The sequence below is a fragment of the Podarcis erhardii genome (genome assembly GCF_964252035.2).
Source record: "Podarcis erhardii genome assembly, chromosome: Z".
Lineage (NCBI taxonomy): Eukaryota > Metazoa > Chordata > Lepidosauria > Squamata > Lacertidae > Podarcis > Podarcis erhardii.
Genome location: NC_138504.1, coordinates 49594414 through 49621552, shown reverse-complemented (window position 1 = coordinate 49621552; position 27139 = coordinate 49594414). Strand labels below are relative to the sequence as shown.

At 47.6% G+C, this 27139-nt stretch overlaps 3 protein-coding genes across 4 annotated transcripts in view; 1 reads left to right on the top strand and 2 right to left on the bottom strand.

Annotated features, from left to right (window-relative positions):
- MRRF (mitochondrial ribosome recycling factor) overlaps positions 1 to 12452 on the bottom strand; it is a 19151-nt gene extending 6699 nt beyond the window's left edge. Inside the window, exons 1-5 of the mRNA XM_081847801.1 lie at positions 12351 to 12452; positions 9983 to 10179; positions 6150 to 6299; positions 3469 to 3587; positions 234 to 325 (exon numbers count right to left, since the gene is read on the bottom strand). Of these exons, the coding sequence (XP_081703927.1) occupies positions 234 to 325; positions 3469 to 3587; positions 6150 to 6299; positions 9983 to 10163 (542 nt within the window). The 5' untranslated portion in view covers positions 10164 to 10179; positions 12351 to 12452. The remainder of the gene's footprint in view (positions 1 to 233; positions 326 to 3468; positions 3588 to 6149; positions 6300 to 9982; positions 10180 to 12350) is intronic.
- LOC309333755 (carboxyl-terminal PDZ ligand of neuronal nitric oxide synthase protein-like) overlaps positions 1 to 27139 on the bottom strand; it is a 225670-nt gene that overhangs the window by 1740 nt on the left and 196791 nt on the right. The window lies entirely within an intron of this gene.
- RBM18 (RNA binding motif protein 18) lies at positions 12431 to 27139 on the top strand. Of its 2 annotated transcripts, none has more exons than XM_081847806.1 (6): positions 12431 to 12584; positions 15567 to 15694; positions 22279 to 22405; positions 23479 to 23565; positions 23729 to 23814; positions 26330 to 27139. In XM_081847806.1, the coding sequence occupies exons 1-6, from the start codon at positions 12480 to 12482 to the stop codon at positions 26487 to 26489; spliced, it is 693 nt and encodes a 230-aa protein (XP_081703932.1). In that variant the 5' UTR covers positions 12431 to 12479; the 3' UTR covers positions 26490 to 27139. The 2 variants fall into 2 exon arrangements, with proteins under 2 accessions (XP_081703932.1, XP_081703933.1); XM_081847807.1 differs by lacking the exon at positions 12431 to 12584 and adding an exon at positions 12601 to 12747.

Sequence of the window (27139 nt, the reverse complement as noted above, 5' to 3'; positions counted from 1 at the left end):
AGAAAGGCCTCTCTCCAATCGCTTGGGCTGCAAGTGGTAGTGTGAGGAAGCCAGAGAACCTCAACACAGAGGGAGGTTTACATGATAGAAAACACTCCTTCAGCTAAGCCCCTCAACTCCATAAAAGAAATCCAGGGTGCAAAGCTAGGGTTGCCCAGGAAAGCCAGCCAGCACTATCGCATTCCCCCACTGGGGTCGCCAAATCAAGAGAGACGGCTGTTGTGTTTGCTTACATAGGAACAGGCACGCGAATGATCAGGCCATCTGCTTCCGGGTTCAGGTTCATTCCGCTCTCTCGGATCGCCTTGATAGCTGCAGCTGCGCTCTGCAAAAAACAAAAACGAAAAAACCACCCTGAGATAAAAAAGGCGGAGGGAATTAGCAAATAATTATTACCAAATGCCGGCGCTCTCCATCAATGGAAGCAATCCATCTTGACAGAACATGGAAACATTTAGTTCGCTTACCAGCAAAACCAGGAAGTTACAACAGCGCAAGCCCCTTTGATCAAAACTGGATTGCAAACTGCAGCCCCTCCCTCATCCCCAGTATTGAGGTATCAGTGAAGTGGCTGTGGGGGGAGGGCAAGGGGGGGTCAGCAGCTAAGGAAGGGAGGAAGAAAACCAAAAGTGGAAAACCAAAACCATTTTGATGGTTTGAGGCAATACAGATTTTTATTTTTTTTTAAGGTGAATTCCCAAGGGGATGTTGGTGGAAGGAGACTGTGGACTTTGCAAGACATAGGCCAAAAGCAGATGAAAGATTCCAGGGTCTGACTCTGCGTGCCAAAGATCTCATGCAGCAGGAGCTTAGAGGCAAGAGTTAAATCATTTTAACTCGTTCCACATTGCAACCATAGGCAAGTGTGAAAATAACGGGGATTAGCACAAGGCCTGTTTTTCACAGCTGTGGATTTTCAGGCAGGATCTGAAAGCTGCCAGCCCCATCAGCAGCCAGAGCTGGGAGGCAGGCAGGGATGAGACAAGGCACACAGCCCCTTTGACAGGCAATGTGGAGGGGGCGGCTTTAGCGTTTCGGGGGGCTATTTTTAAAATACATGCACACACACTGTGCTGTGCCCAGGCAGTCCACATACTGAACTTCAAAATCTGTATTCTGCACCCTGCATAGTTTGTGCAAAAGGAAGAAACCTGTCTAAATTATTATCCTCCCCCCCACCAACTTTTAATTATTTTCATTTATTTTTACAAGCAACAGTCAATATCGAACAGTAATCCACCACCAGAGCTGGGTGATATCTGGTTTTCAACATTGTGATGTCTCACCAGCTAAACATCATGATATACAGCTAAACATCATGATATACATCATGAATGGACCAGCTAAACCTCATGATATACATCATGAATGGAGCTGTACTGATAGCTCCATTCTTGTTTCAGACGTCATGATCTATGTAGAGGCAGTGGCTGGTTTCATGGTTTTTCCTGTATGGTGATTTTTGCATAGCAAACACACACACAAACACACACGATTTGTGATATATTGCCAGGTCAAAAATTATGAAACCGATTTAACAATATGGACTTCAAACAGGTTTTGGATGCTATATTGATATATTGCCCAACCCTACCCACCAGCAGAAGCACCAATAGTCTATTTAATTACCTTGAACTTCTGAGCCATTTCAGTTTTTAAACAAAGGTATAATTCCACAAGTTGCCAAAGGCCTGTGACTGTTCTATTGATGTTGCGAATGTAATAAAATGATGCCAGGTTGACTGAAAAGCAGTGAGATTTTTGGTCTGTTCTACTCTCAGACATGGGTTCTCAGTTTGTTCATTCTCTGTTTAAAAAAGCAACCCACCTCTCCTGCCTGCATAATTTATTCTGGTTTTGTTAGTCAAGGGAAAAGCAAACATCGTGAAGAGCACTGAAGTCAAACCTGGTCGCTGTAAATCCTGTTCACCCCATATAGCTCCACAGTTTTTGCAGTAACCACCTAGACATCTGAAGCTGCCTTAAGGTAAACTAAAAGGAATCCCTGACCATTAGCTCCAGTTGCGGATGACTCTGGGGTTGCGGCGCTTATCCTGCTTTACTGGCCGAGGGAGCCAGCATGCAGCTTCTGGGTCATATGGCCAGCATGACTAAGCCGCTTCTGGCAAACCAGAGCAGTGCACGGAAACGCTGTTTACCTTCCCAGCAGAGCAGTACCTATTTATCTACTTGCACTTTTACGTGCTTTCGAACTGCTAGGTTGGCAGGAGTAGGGACCGAGCAACGGGAGCTCACCCTGTCGCGGGGATTCGAACCGCTGACCTTCTGATCGGCAAGTCCTAGGCTCTGTGGTTTAACCCACAGTGCCACCCGCGTCCCTGAAGCTGCCTTAAAAGGTAAAGGTAAAGGTACCCCTGCCTGTACGGGCCAGTCTTGCCAGACTCTAGGGTTGTGCGCTCATCTCACTCTATAGGCCGGGAGCCAGCGCTGTCTGCAGACACTTCCGGGTCACGTGGCCAGCGTGACAAGCTGCATCTGGCGAGCCAGCGCAGCACACGGAACGCCGTTTACCTTCCCGCTCGTAAGCAGTCCCCATTTATCTACTTGCACCCGGGGGTGCTTTCTAACTGCTAGGTTGGCAGGCGCTGGGACTGAACGACGGGAGTGCACCCCGCCGCGGGGATTCGAAGCGCCGACCATGCTATTGGCAAGTCCTAGGCACTGAGGTTTTACCCACAGTGCCACCCGCGTCCCACTGAAGCTGCCTTACACGGGGTCAAATTGTAGCTCCATCTAGCCCTCTCCTCCAGTCTTTTCCAGCGAGTCTTTGGACTACAACTCGCATCAGCCCCTGCCAGCATTACTCACTCTTGGAGGAAAAAACAGATAAAAAGTCAAAAGTCCCTGCTGAATCCACAGCATGTTTTAGGGTCATGGAGGATGGGGGCCTTGACTCCTGCATTGCAGGGGTTGGACTACATGAATCTTTGGGTCCCTTCTAACTCTACAAGCCTATGGTTCTGACCCTAGGGAACAGGAATGCTTACAAAATTACAGAGATGCTCCAATGCTGACAAGGCAGTTCACATGCTTTTCATTGTTGTCAAAGCATGGCACTAAAAGAAGGCTCTGCCCACAAGGAGCTTACAACTCTAAATGTCAACAGTGTGGGAAAGGCAAGATGAATAATATCAGCTGTGATGGCCATTAAGCCTTCATTTCAGCTAAGGGTGAGAACATAGGAAGCTGCCTTATGCTGAATCAGGCCATGGGTCCATCTATCTCAGTACTGTCTACACTGACTGGCAGCAATGACTCTTCTGGGCTTCAGGCAAGGAACTCTCCCAGTCCTACCTGGGTATGCTGGGATTGTTCCTGGGCCCCTGAGGGGTGTTCAGCTCCTGGGGTCACCTGGTGAATTCACGGCTGCCTTAGTCTAGTCTTCTTTCTGGCTCATGCAGTTCTCAATCACTCCATGCAGAAGTCCATCAAGGGCTGTCCACATACCTCTGGAAAGCTGCTCATGTTGACAAGGATGAGCTGCGGGGATTTCAGGGAGATCTGCCCAAGCTGGCTTAAGGGAAACTTTCCATCCTTGGTTGCAACAGTGATATGGTCCAGAGCCCCTGGAACAAGAGGGACATTCACGCCAAAGCCATGACAGCATCTGGGTGCTGGTGGAAGCAAAGACAGCATGGAAACAGCCCAAATGTCATGCAGTTCCATGCTTGGGGTGGTCAACCTTTTCCATTGCAAGGGCTGTGTGTTGTGAATGGGTGGGTGGAGAGACAGGCAAAAGGGAGCAGGGCAATTATTTGACTCCTCCCTTTGAACAGCAGGCTGCATTCCCACCAGGCGAAAGTCAGGGGGTCTGTACTCTTACACGTACATATACATGTACATATACATGTACATATACATGTACATGTACATGTACATGTACATATACATATACATATACATATACATATACATACACGTCCACCCAGGGAAACAGGAGGCATCATCACAGTTCTGTCTCCAGAGCTGGAGGTCTCCTGGACTAAGCTATCTAAAACCAAAGGCCAACAAACACAATGTTTCTATGGCCTTTTCAGTGTTTAGCTGCATGGCTTTATGCTTTTGTTGCTGTAAATGGCTTTGATGATTTTTTAACGATAGAGCAGTATGCAAATATATTTATAAATGAACCAACAGCAGCAGAACAGCAGAACAGTGTGATGAAGGCAACCAAAGCCCAACACTTGTCCAAAAAAGGGTTGTTCCTTCTGATGGAGACAGTGTTTTCTGACCAGCTTATTTTCACCACCCCTTTGTCCAACTACCAGCTCCTTCTCATTTTATTCCATTTTTATATGCAAGGTAGGCTGCTGTTCTTCCCTACCTTGCTAAAAGAGACCAGCAGCTAACTAATTTACACGAATGTCAACGTTTTAACCAATTAACCACTCTAAAATGTTAAGTGGATCTAAGGCATATGTACAACTAAAGTCTTTTCAGAGCAGCCCCACTGAAACGAATGGATGAAAGTAAAGCCATGCTGCTTGACGTCACTGGATCCACACTGGTGTACGACTAATGCTAGATAGAACCCCGCCTGCTGAATGACTGGTTATTCACTTTTTATAAAGACAAATGGTCAGGAAACCGACAGCTCTTTTCACTAGCAACAGCCCAACTTCTTTTTAGGCAGGGCCCCACACAGAATGATGAACTCAATATTGCAATTTCAGACACTTCCCTTCTGGCCCTTTGTTAATCTGCTTTTTTGATTCTTGCTCCAGAATGCTTCCAGCCAGACAAACTTAAGGAAGGAAGGACGAACAGGGTGTGTATATTTATAAATATGAAGTATATTTATTTACTTCATTTATATACCCCCCTTTTCCCCCAAAGGACCTCAAAGTGGCTTACATGGTGCTCCCCTCCTCATTTAACCCCCACAACAACACTGTGAGGTAAGCTATGCCAAGAAGCAGTGACTGGCACAAAGTCACTTCACAGCCAAGGGAGAGGATTTGAACCCTTGTCTCTCCCAGGTTCTAGTCTGAAACTCTAACCACTGCACCACCTCTGGTTCTCTGGAAATGTTTAAATGGAAATGCTGGAACAGAAAAACCAAAACATTAAACTGAGCAGGAAGAGCTACTGTTCAAGATTCACGTTAACACAGCCAAAGCAGGATGTGTGACTGCGCACGTGTGCCAATTTTTGTGGCAACTTGTCCAACATTTTACAGTACAATGCTAATGTCTACTCAGAATCAATTCTCCTTGTATTTAGCGCAGGGGTCGGCAACTTAAGGCCCATGGGGATCATTTAACCAGCCCATGGACCCCTGCCGCCCGCTTGGTCGGCTCCCTTGCGCCGCACTAAACCGGCGCAGAGCAGAGTGGGGACCGCCTTCCATAATGCTGGCCGGCTTCCTGCAGCCAATAGGAAGCTGTGCACACCTCTTCTGCGCCAGAAATAGCTTTTGCACATGTGTGCATGCGCACACACGTTTAGCGGGGCAGGCCACTGTGAACCAGCCCAAGCCACAAAAACTTTGCCGACCCCGATTTAGTGGGACTTGCACTCATGTGAATGTGCACTGGAATGACACTTTGCCCAAGTTTTGTGCTTGCACTCAACTGCCGTCACTAATTTTTTTGTATAATTCAGCCAAGCTCTTCTTGTGAAACGGCAACTCCATCAAATCAGTGAGGCGAGGATTGATCTCGCGGCCTGCAAACATTGGTGCTTACCAATATAAGTTCGTAGGAAGGGGGATCCCCGTCCTTCGCTATAGAAGAACCCTGTTTTAAGCCAAAGGTGCCAGTCCATCAAGATAAGTATGGTCCTCCCCACATCTTGAGGGCAATTTCCAAGAGGCTAATTTAGTGGCAATTGCCCCTTTCCTGCCACGCTGGTAGCTGACAATTCTCCTCGTCATCACATCTGCAAATGGTTCGCTTAGATGCTTCTGACATCTCCCGCTCTGCAATGACTGCCTGCAGGAACCTATTAGCTGGAAGGGATGTTTCCTGGTCAAGCTCAGGGCAAGCAAAGCACTTTTGTTAAGAATCGCAAGGCAGCCATCAATCATTGTGTCTGGAGAAGAGCTCTGAGATGTAGAGGTGGCAATGTGGGGAAGCTGGGGGCTGCTGCTTCAGAGCAGGTGCTGCAAACCTGCTGGAGTGACTTACCTGGCGAGGTGCGGATGCTCAGGTTTTTGTTGAAATCCTCCTGCAGAGTTTTGACCACAGAACGCATTTTCTCATTCACCTCATCCAAGCCAATGATCTCCTCAACAAGAGAGGTGTTGATGTTCACACGTGCCCCGCCTTTCCCTTTAGCTGGAGAAGCACAAGCAATGCTGTTTATTTATTCAGAGAAGTGGTTCTCAAACTTTTTTCCTCTGGGCCACACTTTCAGAGTGAAAATTTGCTTGCACCACAATGAATTTTATATTGGTAAGAAATGCATTGGAAAACAAAAAGAAACAACTCCTAGCAGTGCTTGAGTTATAAGACAGAACACAACTACTCTATAATATGCTCGTGGGACATCCAAGAAGTATAAAACAATGCAGCTACATAAGAACATAAATCATTCCCAAAATATAAATAAGCCTCTTGCATATGTATCTTAAGTGCGTGTACAAACTCATAGTGAGGTGTAACTTGGCTTTTGCCAGGTAATCTCATTTATATTAGACAAAGACCAAACAAAATCTTGTCTCCTCATCAATACAAAAAGCCTTTCTTTTTTCTAACCTTTCATACAGTGGTACCTCGGGTTACATACGCTTCAGGTTACAGACTCCGCTAACCCAGAAATAGTGCTTCAGGTTAAGAACTTTGCTTCAGGATGAGAACAGAAATCGTGCTCCGGCGGCACGGCAGCAGCAGGAGGCCCCATTAGCTAAAGTGGTACCTCAGATTAAGAACAGCTTCAGGTTAAGAACGGACCTCCAGAACGAATTAAGTACTTAACCCGAGGTACCACTGTATTTGTCAGCGTTGAAAATTCCTGTTCACAACAATATGTCGTGGAGATGTGTAGAAGAATAGCCAAGGCTCTTTAAGAGAGGTGTGGATACTGATTTTGGTAGTATCTCCACCCCCCCCACCTCCATTTCTGTACCATACCTCAGGTTAAGAACTTAATTCGTTCTGGAGGTCCATTCTTAACCTGAAACTGTTCTTAACCTGAAGCACCACTTTAGCTAATGGGGCCTCCTGCTGCTGTTCCTGCACTGCCGCTGCACGATTTCTGTTCTCATCCTGAAACAAAGTTCTTAACCCGAGGTACTATTTCTGGGTTAGCGGAGTATGTAACCTGAAGCGTATGTAACCGAAGGTACCACTATACTATACTATACTGTACTGTACTGTACTATACTATACTATACTATACTATACTATACTATACTGGAATGTTTAAATGTTTCTTTGATTGTCCTTCAATCTTGCCATCGCACTTGCCATCCTCTCCTGCCACACCCTTTGAGAACCACAGATTTAGAGTATTTGCAACCAGTTCTTCAGCAAAAAAAAAAAAAAGCCCCAAAGTGGCTTAAATACCATCAGTTAAAACAAGACATTCCCTGCCCCTGCATTCTTACATTCTAAAAAAGATGAAAGGGATAGGGAAGTGGGTGGGAGGCAGGAATCTCAGGCACAATTTCTTATAAAGAGCAGCTGACAGAGTTCAGGGGCAGGTGCCCTGTGGAGCTGGGCCTCCAGCAAAGCTGATGAAATGAACCTTCTGCTTCCCATCTCTCCCGCTGAGACAGGCTGACAGAACAGCCAGAGGACACTTGAGGCAGAGGAGGCAGACCTGGTTAGCCCCTACTACTACTATGCGAAAAGAGTTTCCTAACGGAAGCGCCAGCAGGAGCATAGCTGTGTTTTTATATAGCTCCTGTTCGTTTCATTGGCGCTTGTGCAAGCAAACATTCCTGATGAGTAGCAAACCCTCGGTTGCACAGAATTCTTCAGTCAGCATGAGAAAAGAGTGCACTTAAAGAAAGGGTGGGGTATCTGTGACTCTCTGGGCACTGCTGGAACACCAGTTCCCATCATCTGTGTCCACTGGCTGTGCTGGGAGCAGCACGTGGAGAGCCACACACTCTCCACCTCTGGTTCAAAAAACACAAGAACTGCCTTGTGAGCTCAGACCAAGCGACCACCTAGCTCAGCTTCCTAACACCGACCAAGCCCTTGCTTGCAAAGTAAGAAAGATGACATACCAAACCTTAAATAGTCATGGTACCATTTCGATCGGCTGTTAAGATTCTTTGTTAACCTCTCTTCATTCTCTAGGGGCATGGCTTCCTCCAATTTATAAAGCTCTAATAACACTAGAATATGGCAATCTATTATACCCAAAAATGCCGTGGGAAATGGACCTAGAAGTGCAAATTCTAGTGAAAACTGGATGGCTGTTGAAATCAGTTTCTGCAAAAATCAGGGAATCCTCATTAAAACTCCTGCACAAGTGAGGCGACAGTGATGTGGCTATCCTGAATATCTAAGGAAGCCAATCAAGGATGTGCAGTCAAAGGTACATATTTCCATATGTGGTGGTGTAGTGATATCATCAAACCTTTCTGGAGTGCTGTCTTCAAAGAAATAAGCTTGATATATAGCAAAACAGTTGAAATGTATCCTGCAGTAGCACGACTTCGGCTTACAATCCCATCCTAATTATGACCTCTTAGCCTTTCTATTGACAGCTGTCCATATGGAGGTAGTCAGATGTTGCAAAACTGGCATTGGGCTTAACATCGATACCGTATTTTTCGCCCTATAGGACACACTTTTCCCCCTCCAAAAATGAAGGGGAAATGTGTGCGCGTCCTAAGGGGCGAATGCAGGCTTTCGCTGAAGCCTGGAGAGCAAGGGGGGTCGGTGCGCACCAACCCCTCTCGCTCTCCAGGCTTCAGGAAGCTATCCGCTAGCCGTGGGAGACGCAGCTCTCCCACGGCTAGCGGAGAGCTTGCCTGCACCCAGAAGCTTGGGGTGCGCTGAGCTCAGCACGCCCCAAGCTTCGGGCTTCGCGCAGTGCTCCGCTGGCCGTGGGAGAGCTGCACGACTTTGCGCAGCTCTCCCACGGCTTGTGGATAGCAGCCTGTTCTGGGGGCTGGGGTCGGGGGAAGCTCGGGCTTCCCCCGCCCCAGCCCCGCACCTGGGGGGGGGGGAATATTTTTTTTTCTTTATTCCCCCCCCAAAAAAAAACCTAGGTGCGTCCTATGGGGCGAAAAATACGGTACTTGGTATACCAGAGTATGGTCAACAGCATTGGCTGATAAATGATAGGTAGATAGATAGATAGATAGATAGATAGATAGATAATACTTTATTCGGCTATAAGCCCACAAGGTAAAACAAATCAATAAATAAAATAGCATTTTACATTCTAAAATATCAACTAAAATAACTGATAAATGACAAAGTCAAGTGGCAAAGGGCAAACACAATCCCTATTCCTTTTATAACATATGGAAGATATTTATTGAATACATAAATTGTTCAGACTGTGGCAGGAATCCACCCAATACTCTTGGGAAAATGTGGTGTGATCTCTTGGAGTAATCAAATGAAACTTTATTACACAGCATGACAAAAGTCTGTAATTTCATCAGGATATTATTTGTTGTTTACTGTTGTAACAATTGTTTTCTCAAAATGTCTGTTCTTTACCATAAAAGATGAATAAAAACATTATTTACCTGTCTTAGCTATACATTTTTTACAAATTGCACGTGTTTTTCCATGAACATGTCAATATTACAACGTATCTGTTTTTTAATATGTTTTAAGTCCCTTGGAAACTTCTCTGCAAAAAAGCGAGAGGCCTAATAAAAAATAACAATAACTGATCAATCAATAACACAACTGCTTCAATCCTGCCACAACTCCTATTGAGTAGTGAGTAGTGGGACCTCCCACCCACTCTCAAGGCACCAGGATGGGGTGACCAGTAGAAAACACATAATTGGGGAAAGTTCAGGTCCACAGACTCCCTTTCTCACCTTTGGCTTTCTTGGTAGCGAGGTGCCTGGCCTGCACCATCTGAGGGGGGGCCCAGTTATCCAGGCAGCCATGCAGCAAAAGGCCCCTCAGAGGGGCCTGCAGGGATGGCTTTGCAGTCCCCAAAGTGGAGTAACGCAGTAGGGGAGGCAACTGCCGGAGGCATCTCAGAGGCCCAGCCATGATGTCCTGTTGAAAGCTGCCTGGAAAGAACCATTAATTCTTAAAAAGGCAAGTAAATAATAGGTGAGGCGGGTTTTCGTTCAGTTACACCATTGTTTAATGAGTGTGCTGGGCTGGTTGCTTTTCTGTGCTGGATATTTCAGAGTTGTTGGGTGTTTAAAATTGTGCTTTTTTCTGCTGGCATTGTACAGATGCCCCAAGATGAACAACTAGGGACCAATCTGTGGGCAAGGTGGGAGCAAGGAACAAGACATAAATAACCTTGATCCCATCTTCCACTACGACCTATCACCTTCCTACAGCTATGTCTCTCCTTCTCCCCTTCCAGTAGCGTACCATGGGAAGCCACCGGGTGGTTGCTCCGGGCACAAAGTTGCAAGGGGCAGAAAATTTCAACACCTGGTGCTGCCGCAATACAGCTGCATACTTCCGTCACTGGGGTCCACTGAAAACGGCTTCTCCATGTGAACCAGGAAGTGACCTCTCCGGTCAATGAAATGACTGCAATCTCCTGGGTGATGCAGACACTGTGAAGCAGTTAAATGTGCATGCGTACTCTGCCTATTTCCCTTCTACCAACCCCCAACTCTACATGGCTACAGGCGCCAGCAATCCACGCTACGCCACTGCCTCCTTCCTCAAAATCCTCCCATATTATGCGGACAACAAAAGTCCACCAACAAAATCTACCACAACCACTTATCCCAGATGGCATTTGACAGAAATGAGAACAGTGTTACTCAAGTCCACAGAAGCCACCTGGCCACTGTCACACTAGAGCACACCTGCTCTCTGCCATGTCTCACACCCACCAGGGGCCAGCCTCCTGCCAGTTACAGACTCTCACTCTGAAGGTATCTGAAGACATTTTCATATGAAACAGTTCACACATGCACTTTAGGCACTACACACTATCCAATCTCCTGCAGAATTGGGGTTGAGGTGAATAGAATGGCTCAGCTGCGCAGGGATAGCCTGCTCACTGGGGCAAGATAGTTTCAGCATAATACATTTGGCCCAACTGCACTGGGTACTAATTAGTCTCCAGGTCCAATTCAAAGTGCTGGTTTTAGTCTATAAAGCCTTAAATAGCTCAGGACTGCAATATCTCAAAGACCTGCAAAGGACTGCAATATCTCAATATCTCTCTCCATATAAATGGACCCAGACCCTGCAATCATAATCTGAGGCCCTTCTTCGTGTGCTCCCTCCATGAGAGGTCCCGAGGGGGGAAACACGAGAACAGGCCTTCTCTGCAGTCGCTCCCCATTTGTGGAATGCTCTCCTCGGGGAGACTCACCTGGCACCTTCATTATACATCTTTTGGCGCCAGGCGAAGGTGTTTCTCTGCAACCAGGCCTTGGACTGATTAACATTCCATATCCTTTTAAATGTGTCTCTGTGTGTGAGAGGGGATTGTTGGTTTGTTCTTGTACTTGTTTTTATCACTTACTTTGTGGTTTTATTTTGTATTTTGTATCTTAATACTGTGAGGTGGGCAGTATGCTAATTTCATAAATAATAACATAATAATAATAATAGGAGGGTATAATAGGAGCCCTTGTGGCTCCAAAAGGGATGAGGTCCTTTGGAGTCACCCCTTCTGTGGTGATCGTGGCAGTGATGGGCTTTTATGACCCTGACATAGCCAGGAGCATAGCTGTCAACCTTCCCTTTTTTTGTGGGAAATTCCCTTATTCCAGCGCTGTTTCCCGCTGCTATCCCGGATTGTTAGCTATCCCGTAGAGTGTCCCCGGGACAGGTGAGGCTGCTGATCCCTTATTTTTGAGGCTGCTGATCCCTTATTTTTGAGGCTGCTGATCCCTTATTTTTGAGGCTGCTGATCCCTTATTTTCAAATCTGAAAGTTGACAGCTATGGCCAGGAGCTATGAGTCAGTCAAGGGTCCCAATCCCAAGGTCCCACCTCCATAGGAGAACCCCAACCCCTGCCCTCCCAAGCCCCGCCTCCCCAAACAAGTCCCACCCACCAGCCCCGCCCCAGAGCCTATCAGCCCCGCCCTTCCAACAAGCCCCGCCCTCACCTACCGCAAACAGAAGCCCCGCCCCCTTCCTTAGTCAGTATACGATGTCAGCCAAGCCCTGCCCCTTCCCGCAGGCCCCGCCCGCCGCCGCAGGCCCCGCTTTCGGCGCATTCCCTTCGGACCGCCTCCCTTTCCCAAGCCTACGCTTCACTCCTCCGCCGCCGCTCCGCCAACCCGCGAGTCTCCCCGTCGGTGCTGTGGATGGAAGTGAGAGGCAACGCCGGCGCGGGTCGATGACGTCGGGCCCTCCCCCGCCCACTCTTGCGCGCGCCGATGACGTCAACGGAGCGTCGTGACGTTTCTCGGCGCGGACCGGTGACGCCGCAGCCGGAGCGCGCGGGGAGCGGAGAGGAAGAGAGTCGCGCTGAGGGGATGCCGGTGAGTGTGACGCCGAGGGGGCCGCGCCCGTCGTGTCAGGCCGTGTCAGCACTCTGCACATGCCCAGAGGGTGACCCTGTCGCTTTTTTTAACCGGCCCTTCCGCCGAAGACCTCAGGCGGCGCGCGGGGCCTCCCTCGTCACCCGCACAACAACCCAGCGAGGTAGGCTAGGCGGACAGCGAGGGAGCCGGGCGGCGGGCGCCTCGCAGAGACACAGGCAGAGACAAACACAAAAGAGCCGGAGATAAAGTGTATAAAAAGGGCGACACCCCGGAGCGCCCGTGCCCCCCCCCGCGCCCTTGCAGCCCCTCTCAGCTGAAAGACAAGGCTGGGAAGCGGCCTTCTATTCACCTGGCCAGGCCGCTTCTCAGCGTTGCTGGCACTGACTGGCAGCAGCCCTTCGAGGGAGGGAGAGAATGCTTGACTCTTCGCTTTGAGACCAGCCTCCCCGTTTAAAGAGTTCGGCCTATCTCTCTCTATCTTGCTTCTCATTTCCTCAGATGGTCAAAATCCAGCTGTAATCAAGATTAAAATCTTCCTTGGAGGTTTTTAAGCAGAAGTTGGATGGCCATCAGTCACATATGGTCTAGTTGAGATTACTGCATTGCAGGGGGTTCGACTGGATGACCCTTAGGGGTACCTTCCAACTCTACAGGCCATGCAACCGCTGTGATCCATAGTAATCACCTTTGCCCTCCCCCACTTAGGGCCAGGTCTCCCAGGAGGAAAGGTGAGGCGACTGCCTTGGGTGGCAGGATCCACAGGAGCAGCAGATCTGACCTCCAGGACACACATCACATGTAGATCTTCATTCCCAATGATGATCTTCGCTCCCTAAACAGGGCTGCCTTCAGATGTCTTCTAAAAGCCTGGTGGTTGTTCTCTTTGGCATCTGGTGGGAGGGCGTTCCACAGGGCCGGTGCCACCACCGAGAAGGCCCTCTGCCTGGTTCCCTGTAACTTGGCTTCTCGCAGGGAGGGAACCGCCAGAAGCCCCTCGGAGCTGGACCTCAGTGTCCGGGCTGGACGATGGGGACGGAGACGCTCCTTCAGGCACACTGGACCGAGGTCGTTTATTTCTTGGTTGCCACCCTTTTAATTTCTCACAGTGCTTCAGAGTGACAGCAGGCCAGTCACATTGTGGAAATTTAAAAATGTCACTACATCCAGCTGCCTGGTGCTGCTAAGATTGCTTTGTGGAGGGAGTGGGGCAGGAATATGAGGCCCAAGGCTGGCATCCATGTTGGGTCTTGCTAGATCCTGGCAAGCTATGTATGTGTGTATTTATCTCATGAAATTTGCATACCACTGGATTGTTTAAAAAACCATCAAAGCGGTTTACAAAAAGAGAAAACAAGAAAATCGTGAAAAATTTACAACCACAATTCAAAACATACCCGTTAAAATACTTAAATAGATTAAAATTACCTAGAGCTAGAGGCCCTGGCAACAAGGATGGCAGGTGATGTTGCCAGCTCTGGTTTTGCCTGCTGCTACATATTTTTAAGGCCTTTCATTCTCTACCTTTTCAGTCTCTGACAACTTCCAGGGTGGCTGACAAAATAATTCTTAAAGGAGAACTGTGCATAATTAAGAAATACAGTGGTACCTCGGGTTACATACGCTTCAGGTTACAGACTCCGCTAACCCAGAAATAGTACCTCGGTTTAAGAACTTTGCTTCAGGATGAGAACAGAAATCGTGTTCTGGCGGCACGGCAATAGCAGGAGGCCCCATTAGCCATTAGTGGTGCTTCAGGTTAATAACAGTTTCAGGTTAAGAACAGACCTCCAGAACGAATTAAGTACTTAACCCGAGGTACCACTGTAATAATAATGAATAACAGAAGAGCACAGATAAAATCAGTGTGGTTCCCCCAATCTAACAATGCAAGTAACAGATATACTTAAGTAAAGGATTCACCTGATGCCAAACAGACATTTCTTTCTTTATTTGAATTTTTGATTTTTTTAAAAAATATTATGTTACGGAGCATTAGACCACAGCAGCAGGCAGCCTGCTCCAGGGGGAGTGTTTCACAGAGGGCTCCCCACAACTAAGAAGACCCTTCTCTGGTTAGTTGGTTGGTGCCTGTTGCATCTCTATAGGGAGAGGCACCCAGTGATGGGACTCAAGGGCAACCTGGGCATTTGAGTAGATTTGTGTGGGTGTAGGCAATAATTTTTATTTTTTTAAAAAATAAATTTTATTACTGAAACCTAAGAAAGAAAACAACACCAGCAAGTCATAATACACTAACACAAAGGAAAGGAAAACAAATAGATAATCCTTTTCAGTGAAATCTTCTACATGTCTACTTAGAAAAATGTCCTGGTAAACTGAATGGATCTTACTCCCAGGTTAAGTGTGGATAGGAGTGTTTAGCCTTTGTTACCTGGATGTAAACTACAGGTGCCTTTAAAGTAAGAATGAGCAACCTGTGACTCTCCAGATGTTTTTTGACTTCTGAGCCTGTCAGCTCTAGTAGCAATGATGGCAATTGCAGTTCAATGACATCAGGAGGGCTTTACCCAGGCTTTAAAGATCAGCATACCAGCACTGTGTACAATAACAGTCTGCTGTATCATCATAACTGTCACCAACATCATTATCCCCAAATTGCTGGTACTAGGAAGTGGTGGTGCTATGGTTTAGGTCAGGGTTTCCCAAACTTGGGTCCAGCTGTTTTTGGGCTACAACCCCTATCACCCCTAGCTAGCAGTACAAGTGGTCAGGGATGATGGGAATTGTAGTTTAAAAACATATGGAGACCCAAGTTTGCACTGATGTTTCCCGGGGCTAGATCTTGGCATAGGGAGCAGATTCAGAAGTGAAGCTCTAAATATCAGCAAGAGAAAGAGAAGAGAAAACTGAGCAGGATTTTTCTCATGATGCTGATAATCTTGCTGGGTGTGCAACCTTTTCCTTTTTCAATTTCACCCCACCAACCGCACTCTCCTCATTGTCTCTCCACCTCCCCAGGTGCGGATGGCGACCGCAGTGCCTCCCACGCAGAGCCTGCGCTTGGAGAATGCATCTATCCTGTCTGAAGGGGCCCTGCAGGATGGACATCGCTTGTGGATCGGAAACCTCGACCCCAAGATTACAGAGTGAGTGAGGGGCAAGGAAGGGAGGGGGTTGGGATTTAGCTCTTGAGTGGCAGGAAAGAAAGGGGGTTCTCCAAAAAAAATAATAAGAAGAAAACACACCATTGTTTCTGTTTTGCTGCTATTTGAACTCGGCTTCTGCTAGCATTTAACTTTCTGTTTAATTCCTGTCCACTGTGCCAATTTTACCTACATCTTTGTTATCCCAATGGCTGAGTCTAGGGGATTATCATCATCATCATCATTACAGTTAATTTATTTGTTGTTTGGTTGTTTAGTCGTGTCTGACTCTTCGTGAACCCATGGATGCCACGCCAGGCACTCCTGTCTTCCACTGCCTCCTGCAGTTTGGTCAAATTCATGTTAGTAGCTTCGAGAACACTGTCCCACCATCTCATCCTCTGTCGTCCCCTTCTCCTTGTGCCCTCCATCTTTCCCAACATCAGGGTCTTTTCCAGGGAGTCTTCTCTTCTCATGAGGTGGCCAAAGTATTGGAGCCTCAGCTTCAGGATCTGTTCTTCCAGTGAGTACTCAGGGCTGATTTTCTTCAGAATGGATAGGTTTGATCTTCTTGCAGTCCATGGAACTCTCAAGAGTCTCCTCCAGCACCATAATTAATTTATTAGTTGTCTTCTAAACTGCCATATCAAGGCAAGTTACACAAAATGATTAAAAGCAGTTTAAAAACACAAAACCAACAAGACTAAAATACTAACTTTGGTGGTAAACACCCATTCATCCAGCTGGGAAAACCGGTCGAAACAAAAATGTCTCCAGCTGTTTCCAGAAAGTGTGCACCTGTTGTATCTTGAACAGGAGTGCTATTCTACAGCACAAGGGAGCTACTAAAAAAGCCCTGCTCCAAGTTACTGTGGAGCGGGTGTCTGAGATCTTTGGAATTTGCAGGAGAGACTCTCCCACGGACTGCAGTGAACTATTGGGTGCATAAGCCATAAGTCAGTCTGTCGAGTAACTTGGTCCTGAGCTGTATAGGGACTTGCATGCTAGTACCAAAACCTTCAACTTGGCCCAGCAGTAAATTGGCAGCCAGTGCAAATCCTGAGTGCAAGGTGTTATATGCTGGCAGTCGTTTGCTCCCACAATCAACCTAGCCGCCATGCTCTGCACCAGCTGCAGCGTCCAGACCAACCCCCAAGTGTAGCCTCACATAGAGCACATCTCAGTAATCCAGCCATAAGGTTAGCGGTGCATGGACAACTGAGATCCAGCTAACTTGATCCAGGAACGGCTGTAACTGCCTTACCAAGTGTAGTTGGGTCAACCTTTGTGCCTGTGGCGAGGCCTGGTGGCTGACAGTGCCTTGAGAGAAACTCCATCGGCCCAAGCCCCTTTGGGCTTCCTCCGAGCTGCTTCTCTAATAATCGCAGCTGTGTGCACACCCCGGTCCCATTTCTGGTGGCGGCGAACGTTTTTAAGTGTGTGCATTTGACATTCCCTTGGCCTCCAAATGATTAGCGCGTTTAAATTGCGTGCTAACACATTTGAGCAAGTTGAAGTGGGGCAATTAAACGCCGAGGGAGGAGAGCTTGATTGCTCAGAGGGATATTAGATGTGCCGGGCCAGGGGTTCTGGTGGCCGTCTTTCCTCTCCCCACCCCACCCCCGCAACACACTTTACAAAACAATCTCCAATTTATGCATTCCAAGTAGCTGTTCTTGTTTTATCGCCCGGATATTGTGGGCCTCTCAGCTGTGGAAGCAATTTTTGCCCGGCTTCTTGTGTTTCGGGAAGTGCCTTGAGGTTTTTGTTCCAAGTGCTGTTCCTTTCAGCCCGGCAGCACTCATAATCGTACCTCTAAGTGGAGTCCATCATTAACGTAATGCCCTCTTCAGGCGACTCATTCAGCGCTGCACTGGCTGGCCTCTTCTCAGTTTTTGCATTAATTACCATTTTTTGCCCAGTGTTTATATTGCTGTGGCTTCTTGGGGGTGAGTAATTGTGAGCACTGCTCAATTGACAGGCTGCCTGGGCCTTTTGGGGAAGAAGGGCCTGTTTGGAAAGTTGGGGGTGGGAATTAAAGGCCCAGGAGGTGTGCAAGGAGAAAAATACATGTTAGGCCTGGTTGACCTGCCCCTTGGGGATTTCAGATTCTGTACTTGGCCAAACAGAAGCATTCCAGGTTTTGTTGGGGGGGGGGTTGCATATACCTTACAAGGCAGGGAACATCCAAGACAGTTTTCTTTCCCTGAAAATTCTGACCCCAGCATCTAGGAACTGAAGTTCATTTGCCTGACCTTGTAAAATCTGATGTTTTGAAGCTTCTGTAGATCTGGGGCTACAGAGTTAGCGGCGTCGAGTGAAATGTTAAGGGAGCTTGGACTTAGAAAAGGTGGGGTGCTTAGCTTCAAACCTTACCTTTGTCAGGTGCTTGTTGACCCTTGTGGACATCCAGAAAATGCCCCCCCCCACTAGAACATAAGAAGAACCTGGCTCCTGGATCAGAATGTAGGTCCATCTAATACCTGCTCTCTGCAGCCAAACAAGATGCCCCTGGGAAATCCACCACAGGGTCTGCTATTGTCATCCGGCCATTAGTATTTAGATGTAGACTGCCTCTGAACAAAGAGGTTCCATTTAGCCTTTATGATTACCAGCCACTGATAAACTTCTCTATGAATTCATAATTTTCTTTTCCAAAGTTGCCTGTGTATGTGTTTCCTATCTCCAGACATGCCAGTGCTCCTTTAGCAGCAAAACCTGCTCACATGTTGAAAGTAAGCGCCTAAGAGGAAACACTAAGAGCAGCTTTTGTCAATCTTGGGTCCCCAGATGTTGTTGGACTGCAACTCCTATCATCCCTGACCACTGGTCCTGCTAGCTAGGGATGATGGGAACTGTTGGCAAGAGCTGGGACCAAACAACGGGAGCTCACCCTGTTGCGGGGATTTGAACCACCGACCTTCTGATTGGCAAGCCCTAGGCTCAGTGGTTTAGACCACAGCACCACCCACGTCTCTATTTCTATTTTACAAGTGGGGAGTAGCAGAGGGTGAGGGGAGAGAGGAGGAGGAACTTTGGACAGCTAGACTCCATTGCATTTTTGGCTGAAACGGCACCAAAACCACAGTCTGGAGTGGGATGTTAGTTGCTGTTCCTAGCCTGCTTCTGTCTAGTATTCTAAATATTTGTGTCAGTTCCTAAGTTCTAAGTAAGGCCTGCCACCCCCTCTTCCAGCCCACACACATGTTGTAGTCCACTGACAAGAGGTTGGTGAAAAAGGAAGGCTGGGAGCATGGGGAGACAAGGACACAGGCACTTGGAAGTGGGGGCAATATTTCTGTCTATGACCACACATGCTCAGGACTATGGATTTGTTTTCAATACTGGAGCTCAGCTCATAGCCCTTCCATACACAAATCCACTCCAGGTTTTTCCCCTAAGTTTTTTTTCTGTTTCAGAAAAGTGGTGGAGGCATTTTTGTTTATGCTCTTGTTAAACTCCTGTGAGTCAACAGTCCTTTTCTTATCTACTGCAAAGAACCTAAAGTCCCAGCCTACCTTGCTTTAACTGCACTGACTTCCATTTGGGAGGACTGTGGTTGTTACCAAGGTTGCATTGATGCCACAGTTTGCCCCTTGCAAAATGCCCTTCTTACATAGGAGTGCATGTTACTGTCTTTTAGATAGTGCATTGCGTTTTAGCCTCTGCCTCAATTTTTTTTTGGGGGGGGGGGGCTTCAGAAAGGCACATCTACACCACAGCTCTGCCTGCTGCATTGAGATCCATCCTGATAAAAGATGCTGTTTGCTGAGCAAAGCTTAACAACAGCTTGCTGGTTCTCAGTGGGGCAGGATTCCCAGCCTTAATGGCTTTAGCATGTGGCTAGGACCATTCCCTGTATCCTTGGGACAGCATTGTTCAGAGGAAGCCTTGACTCAGTGTTTGAATAGCTCTTAGGGTGCCAGGAGGAAGACTGACGGAAAAGGAAGCGGGGTTTGGACGGGCTGTCCCACACTTGCCTTGGATGACAGGAAGTAGGAATGGGGACCTGGCTGCAGCCGCAGCAGAGCTGTGACCTTCCCCTTCCCCTGCCTCGTCCCAGGTACCCCATCAAGATGCTCCAGGAATTTCCAACAGCCTGGCTTCTTGTTCCTTCTTCACAATGCAGCTCTCCAGTTGCTCACAAACTCTTTCTGGGCCTCTTTCATAATTCCTTGCATTCAAAAATACTGGAAGTAAAGAACTGGAAGATGAGGGAGAAATGCAGAATTCCAGGCTGGTGGTGAATCCAGGAAACTGTCCTCTTGTGACTCAAGGGAACTGAGTGCTAGTTAGTGCCTCTGTGATCAGCTTCCAGTTTGTGTGTGTATGTGGTTTCAGAATAATGAGCTAGAGTGCGACATTTGGGTAAACTACACAGCATATAGCCACACACACAAACAGAACAGGTGGTTTTTATATTTTCTCTAAAGGGAGCAAAGAAAACTACACTGCTGTAGCCGGCAGTTCCTGTTGGACAACAAGCGCCACAGAGTGCAAAGGCCCATGTGCAGAAGGAGAGCTCAAAATGCAGCTCAGCTCAGACATAAGCAGAGCCAGCATCCAGTTTCTCCATAAATCAAGGTGTGTGTGTGTGTGTGTGTGTGTGTGTGTGTGTGTGTGTGTGTGTGTGTAACTTTTCACTTAAACATCACATGCTAAAAATTATAGTAACACCAACACCTATGTAATACCAATAACAACAGAAAAACTGAAGGCAACAGGATAAAGAACAACAGGCTGGTATTAATTATTAGGGTTCAGGCCCAGAACATCCTTTGGCTTATTTGATGGCCTGTTTGTGAATATGCCACATTTGTAGGCTCTCTGGCTGCTTTCAAGAGTACCAGTGGTTTATGTCCTTAACAGCCTAATCAGAATTAAGTTTCACTGAGTTCAGTGGGGCTAGTTCCTTGGTAAGTTTGTGTAGGATGCTGGTTGGGGCTGATGGGAGTAGGAGTCCAGCAGCCTTTGGAAGGACCCTATCATTGACCTACAGCTCCTCATATTCTTTCCGTTTCTGGCTCATCTTGCCTTGGCTAGGCCAGGGTTCCAGGGCTTCCACTTCAGCGCTCAGGATTCAGTTGCCTTGCCATCTCCTCCTCTCTCATGTGGACAGCCCTGTCTCTGCCAACTTGAGAAATCCCTTTGTGAAATGAACATCAGAGTGGAGAGGGGCATTGCTAACTTTGCCCATGTATGAACACTGCAGGGGTATTCTAAATTGTTTTCAGTTCAGCATTTCTCACCCACCCAGCAAAATCCGGCATTTCATTTAAGCTCGATGTCCCTGAGGCTTCATCGCTTTCCAGCTGTGCTCAGTGGAGACACCGCAGGGAAAGATGCGCGGTGAATCCTGATGAAATCAAGGTTGACGCACAGCCGCACAAACATGCATTTAAATGAGACACCCCAACAGGACTTGCTAAAGGAGAGAGCTAGGTGTGTGCTTCTCTCGGCCAAGTGGCAAAAGGTGTTTGTGTTTTCAGGTGAGGACAGTGTTCTGAACAATGCTTTTTATGGGGGCAAGATCATGGAACCAATAGGATAGCGGCCCCAAAACGTTTGGGAACAACAGCTCTCCAACGTTTTAAACGAAGAAGAAAAAGTCACCAGTACTTTCCTGGCTTTGTTAAAGGGGCTTTTTGGATAGGTTTTGCTTTCTGCGTCCATCATATCCTCTCCAGCCACACCACCTCAAGGAAAGTGTGAGGACTACCTGTCCACACCATAAGACCCGGCTGTTGTTTTCCTTCCACCACTTCATTAGGGTCTTCTTGGGCCAGGGCAAACTGAGTTGGCCCTTGTTTCCTTCCTGTTCCAGGAACACATCTGTAGCAACCTGGCCTGGGAGATCGCTTCAGTTCCTGGAATGTCCTTCCTTGTACTGGGCTTCAGAGAACTGGCTGGCACCCGTGTGGCTACAAGGTCACTGCATTGAGTTTGGCAGCTGAAGGCCACAGCAGCCTTGGACCATGTAAACTGCCCCACCCTCAGAACGGTCCTCAGCTCTCATTCATCAGTATACAAAGCCCTTAATAACTTGGGAACAGATTACCTGCAACATCGCCTTACCCTGTATATGCCCACTCGACTGCTTCTCTCTGTAAGAACTGGCACTTACAGTTGGCACATAAGACTAGTGAGAAATTGATCTTTTGGTGTGGAGGCACCTACACTCGGGAACTCCCTGCCTGTTGATAACAGGCAGGCAATTTCACTCTTTTCGGTATCTGCTAAAACATTGTTGTTTAGATATTTATATATTTATAATGCCAATGCATTTTTCATTTATTGCTAGTTTTACTTTTTTAATGCTTTGATTGTTTTTACTAATAATCTTACTGTTTCGTTCTTTTTCTGAACCGCTTTGAGGTTCTGCAGTCAAGCAGGACATAGAACTAACTAATTAAATCCCCTTGGTCACACATACTGGGGACAACTTCATTTTTTTCCATTCCCAAGCAACAAGCTGGGAGCTGCTTGAATTGAGTTGGCCTAGTGGTTTGTCCTCCTTGCCTTTCACTCAAACCCTCTTAACCAACAGAGGTCATCATCTTGGCTTCTCTCCCTCCTCCTCCTTCCAGGTACCACCTTCTCAAGCTCCTTCAGAAGTTTGGCAAGGTGAAGCAATTTGACTTCCTTTTCCACAAGTCTGGCGTGTTGGAAGGGCAGCCCAGAGGCTACTGCTTTGTGAACTTTGAAACCAAGCAGGTAGGTTGGTTTGTCCTGAGTCAGGCCACTGCCTCATCTAGTTCAGCAGTGTCTACTCCAGGCTTCCCCAGCCTGGTTTGCTGCAGGTGTTGCTGGACTACAACATTATCATCCATGGCTGGGGCTGGTGGAAGTTGGGGTCCCAACCACATCTGCAGAGCACCTGGCTGAGGAAAGGTGGCTCTCCAGGGACGCAGGCAGGTAGATTGAATCTAGGGCTCTGCCACTGTTCTGCGTCCCCATCCCCAAAGCTGAGGATCACTCAGTTTAGAGCATTCCGCAGCTTTAAGGATTCTGGTGGGGATGTAGGCTTGGCTGTGCCAGGTGACTGTAGTAGGCCATCCTTCCCCAACCTGGTGCCCTCCAGATGTTTTGCTGAACTCCCAACAAACCTTTTGGGGGGGGGCGTTTCCATAGACATTCTTTTATTGTTCCTGCCTCCCCAGTGGAGTTTCATCGTATAGCAATTTTTCCTGCCCTCGGAGCTGTATCTTTTTTTGCTGGCCTTTCTGTCAGCAGGGTTGCCTTGGGAAGATTGGAGGCGAGAGAGATTTGCTGTGTGTCTTGGAATGGTGCATTGGTCGTTTTAAAAACACTCCTTGACTGCCTTCTGTTCTGGTTCTGCAAACTGCACTCATGTGTTTAGTGGAGCTGTCTGAGCATTGCAGGGGGTTGGACTAGATGACCATTGGTTCGATCGTGTTGCTGATAATGTCTGGGTTGCAGGTTTGATCCCTGTATGGGGCAGCTGCATATTCCTGCATTGCAGGGGGTTGAACTAGATGGTCCTCAGAGTTCCTTTCCAACTCTACAGTTCCATGATTCCAGCTTTACAATTTGATGGGTCTACAAAGAGTAGCTGGGAAAATTAAAAGTCTGGTGCATCCTGCAGGCCACTTAGAAACCTGGGCACCTGTTATCCCCTTAAATTCTATGCTGCAGCCCCTTTTGAAACGAAAACCCCCCTCAAAAGCCTGGCACTACCCATTAGTGGCTGAGAGTAGTAACTGCCCAGAAATATTCAGCTGAAGCCCCTGGGAAAGGGGCTCATTGAAGGTGTTTTTCTCCTACAGGAAGCTGAGCAGGCGATCCAGTCCCTCAATGGCAAGCTAGCCCTCTCCAAAAAGCTGGTGGTGCGGTGGGCTCACGCCCAGGTCAAGGTAAGTAGAACCTGACCGTCTTCCCAATTCAGAGAAGAGCAGGCAGCAGGAGCCCCTCCCATTTCCCTGTACTCCTTTTGCTTGTTTGTGGGTTGGGCCTGTTTCCCTTCTTGCCAAATAATTTCTGCTGTTTCTCTTTCCACGAACACCCCTAATTGCCCAGAGATATGATCAGAACAAGAATGAAAAGATACTTCCCATCAGCCTGGAGCCCTCATCAAGCTCAGAGCCAACCCAGTCTAATCTGAGGTGAGAACTGTGCTTTTACCATGTCCGCAACATGCTGTATGCATTGGGGGGGGGGTTCAGCTTCAGCGGGAGACACCTTAAGAAGAGGCTTACAGGATCAGACCCATATCCAGCTGCCTCTTTCCCACAGCAGCTAACCAGGTGCCTCTGGCAAACCCACAAGCCAGGAACTTCTTGTTGAATACCAGTGACTGCTATTCAGGGGTAGACTGCCTTGAACATGGAGGTTCCATACTGTATGTGGACAAACCCTTATCCTCCATCAGTTTATATACAACCCCCTTTTAAAGCTGTCAACACTTTAAACATTATGTGAAGAAGTCCTTATTTTGGTCCTGAACTTGCCAGCCCATCCTGCTGCTTCAAGTCCCCCTTCTGTTCCATAGGGCAACATTGTGAACTTGAATGAATCTTTATTTGCATCAGCCATCAGCCATAGCAATAAAACAACGGTATTATATACAAAGACTAGAAATAAAAAGTGAGTTATATGAAATACATTTTAGGGTTGTGAACCTCTGCTTCCACAGCAGCAGCAAACTACACCCCACCCCCCCGCCTGACCGCATAGCCATTCACTGTTGAAATTAACTGCGTTTTCTGAACCATTTGGTGATCTGATACCAGATTGGGTGTGGGGAGGGTACTCAGTGTGTTTGTGTGGAATCAGAAATTCCATTCCAGTGAACCTGAGGTAGCTCTTTGTATCCAGGACTATGAATCCAGTGCCTCGGGATCCTGGATCTCTCTCCTCATCCTCACCGCAACCCTGTGGAGTAGGTTAGGCTGGGAGGCAATGAACTTTGTAGCCAAGGAGAGAGTCGAACCTTACCCCAGCCCCATAGTCCTAGATGAGGCTGGCATCCAGGTGGCTGCTTTACATTGGGCCCTGGGCTTCCAAGTTCTGGGTGTGAGTTTTGGTTCATTTCTACAATATTTTTTTGCTGCCTTTCAGCAGAGAAAACTCAGGAAAGTCTTCCACAAAGTGCATTGCAATAGTTTAACATTACAGTGGTACCTTGGGTTACATATGCCTTAGGTTACAGACTCCACTAACCCAGAAATAGTACCTCTGGTTAAGAACTTTGCTTCTGGATGAGAACAGAAATTGTGCAGCGGCGGCACGGCGGCAGCTGGAGGCCCCATTAGCTAAAGTGGTGCTTCAGGTTAAGAACAGTTTCAGGTTAAGAACAGACCTCTGGAACGAATTAAGTAATTAACCCAAGGTAGTGTGTGGGAGAGGCGGGGGGTGGGGTGGGCGGATCTGTGACCCTTCAGGCATTTTGGACTCAACTCCCATCAGCCCCAGCCAGCGTGGTGAAGAGTGATGGGAGTTGCAGTCTAGCAAAACCATATTTACAGAAAGGGCTGCAGGAGCCCCGCCTCCTGAATGAGGGTTTGTAATGCCCCAAACAGCACCTCAGATTATTTCTTCTTCTTTTAAAATTTCAGGAGCGCTAACTTTAAGCAGGGGCGGGGGGCGGGAGTGCCACGGCGGTCAACAGCATCAAATCAGCAGTGCATTTCCATTCATAAGACAAATTCAGAATACATGGCAGATCCCCAGACCACATGGCTGGGTCACTCCTGGGGAAAAGGCTTGGTGAGTGGATAGGGTGCACCTGGAGTTCCAGAACTGGGTCTGGAAACCACAAATGAGCAGGGATATTTCCCAAGGGATACAATGTATTCTCACCACCCTGTACCTGTCAGCAGGTGGGCAACAGTGTTCTGCACTAGCTGCAATATAGCATTTTGCCTTTTTAAAATACCCCACCCTTCTCTGGCACCAGAACACCAATTGGTTTTTGAGAGCTTGCTTGGATTCAGAAGCTGCTTATCAGGTGGTTTTGCAAAGACTATTGTTGAAGAAAAACAACTCTGAAGCTCCCAGAGGTGCGTAGTACTCATGCTGGTTATGAAAGCCTGCTAGGGCTTAGGATCAGGCTGTCTGAAGAACTGTATCCTCCCATAAAGCCTGCCCATGCTCTGAGATTTTCAAAAGAGGCCCTTCTCTCTACCACCCTCACAGGCATGCTTGGTGGGCGGGGGGGAGAGACATGGAAGAAGGGCCTTCTCAGTGGTGGCAGCCGCCAGACAGCTTGGATCTCCTTGCCTAAAGCTAGACTGGCCAGCAGGTCTTCACAGCTTTATTCTGGCAGGCCTTTGGGATCTGACACTTTTTAAAGGAAAGAGCTTTAACAGTGCTGTTTTCTTTTTGTTCTCTGTATATTAATAGGGTTTATTATATTGTTTTAATTCTACTAGAGCTTGATACCTTTTTAACTATTACCTTTTATACATTTTATCTGTGTTGTTTTTAATTTGGGTAAGCTGCCTTGAGTCCCAATTTGGGGGGAAAGGCAGGATACGAACGAATCAATAATGATGATGATGACAGTTACATGCTTCTACAGCTCTAAGCCCCCGTCCACGTTAGATTCTGATTTTAAATCAAGGCCCAGGACAAACAGGCTGACGTTTCAACCAGATTTACTCTTCCCTTCCTCCACAGTGTCAGCACGAAGATCAAAGCTATTGAGGCCAAGCTGAAGATGATGGCAGAGAACCCGGATGCAGAGTTCCCACCGGCAGCGCCATATTCCTACTTTAAGCCGCCAGACAAAAAACGGATTGCCCCATACTCCAAAGCGGCCTGGAAGTCAAAGAGATGATTTGCTGTCAGAGGCAACGTCCCTTTCTGGCACTAACAAAGGTCCACCAGGATGAAAGGCGGACTGTATTGGATGGGACTTCATTGCCTCCCCATAGAGTGTGGCATCCTGGGCTTTTCAGAACCTTCTCCTGCATCTTCCATTTGCACGTGGGAGCAAATCCTCTCCTGGTGTTGGTGTTGGTGGTGATGCTGATGGTGGTGGCAATGGTGGGGGACTGCAACGCCATCTCCAGACCTGTAAAGAACCCAAGGTTGTTTTCAGTAGTGAAACCTGAAGCATCTACTCTTGTGGCTAGTTCAAGACTCCAGATATATGTGTGAGTTCTCACTCTCTCTCACAGACACACCAAACACACTCCTGCTGTATTTCTCCAGCCTGAAGATACAGAATCCTGATGCAGCTAGTAGGCTAGAAAACGGTATCTTTGACAAGCATCTAAACATGGGATGAATTCTGTGACCTCCGCAGCTGAGCCAGCCAGGTGTCTCCTGTGTCTGGCACCTTGGGGACACAGCCTTGAATCCTGGCAAGAATGGGGTGGGATTTCTGTGCTGGGTTTTCTGCCGACGTCAGCTCATCTGGGTGTATGTATCAAAACTTTCTAATGATTGTACAGGAATAAACTTTATGCAGACTTTCGAAGTGCA

What these genes read in the sequence shown, in the direction of transcription:
- RBM18 (XM_081847806.1), top strand. Translation starts at nt 12,480, where the DNA reads ATGACGTCAACGGAGCGTCGTGACGTTTCTCGGCGCGGACCGGTGACG. An exon ending in CTCGACCCCAAGATTACAGA is followed by an intron (nt 15,695 to 22,278) that starts GTGAGTGAGGGG and finishes TCCTCCTTCCAG; the next exon opens with GTACCACCTTCTCAAGCTCC. An exon ending in TGAACTTTGAAACCAAGCAG is followed by an intron (nt 22,406 to 23,478) that starts GTAGGTTGGTTT and finishes TTTCTCCTACAG; the next exon opens with GAAGCTGAGCAGGCGATCCA.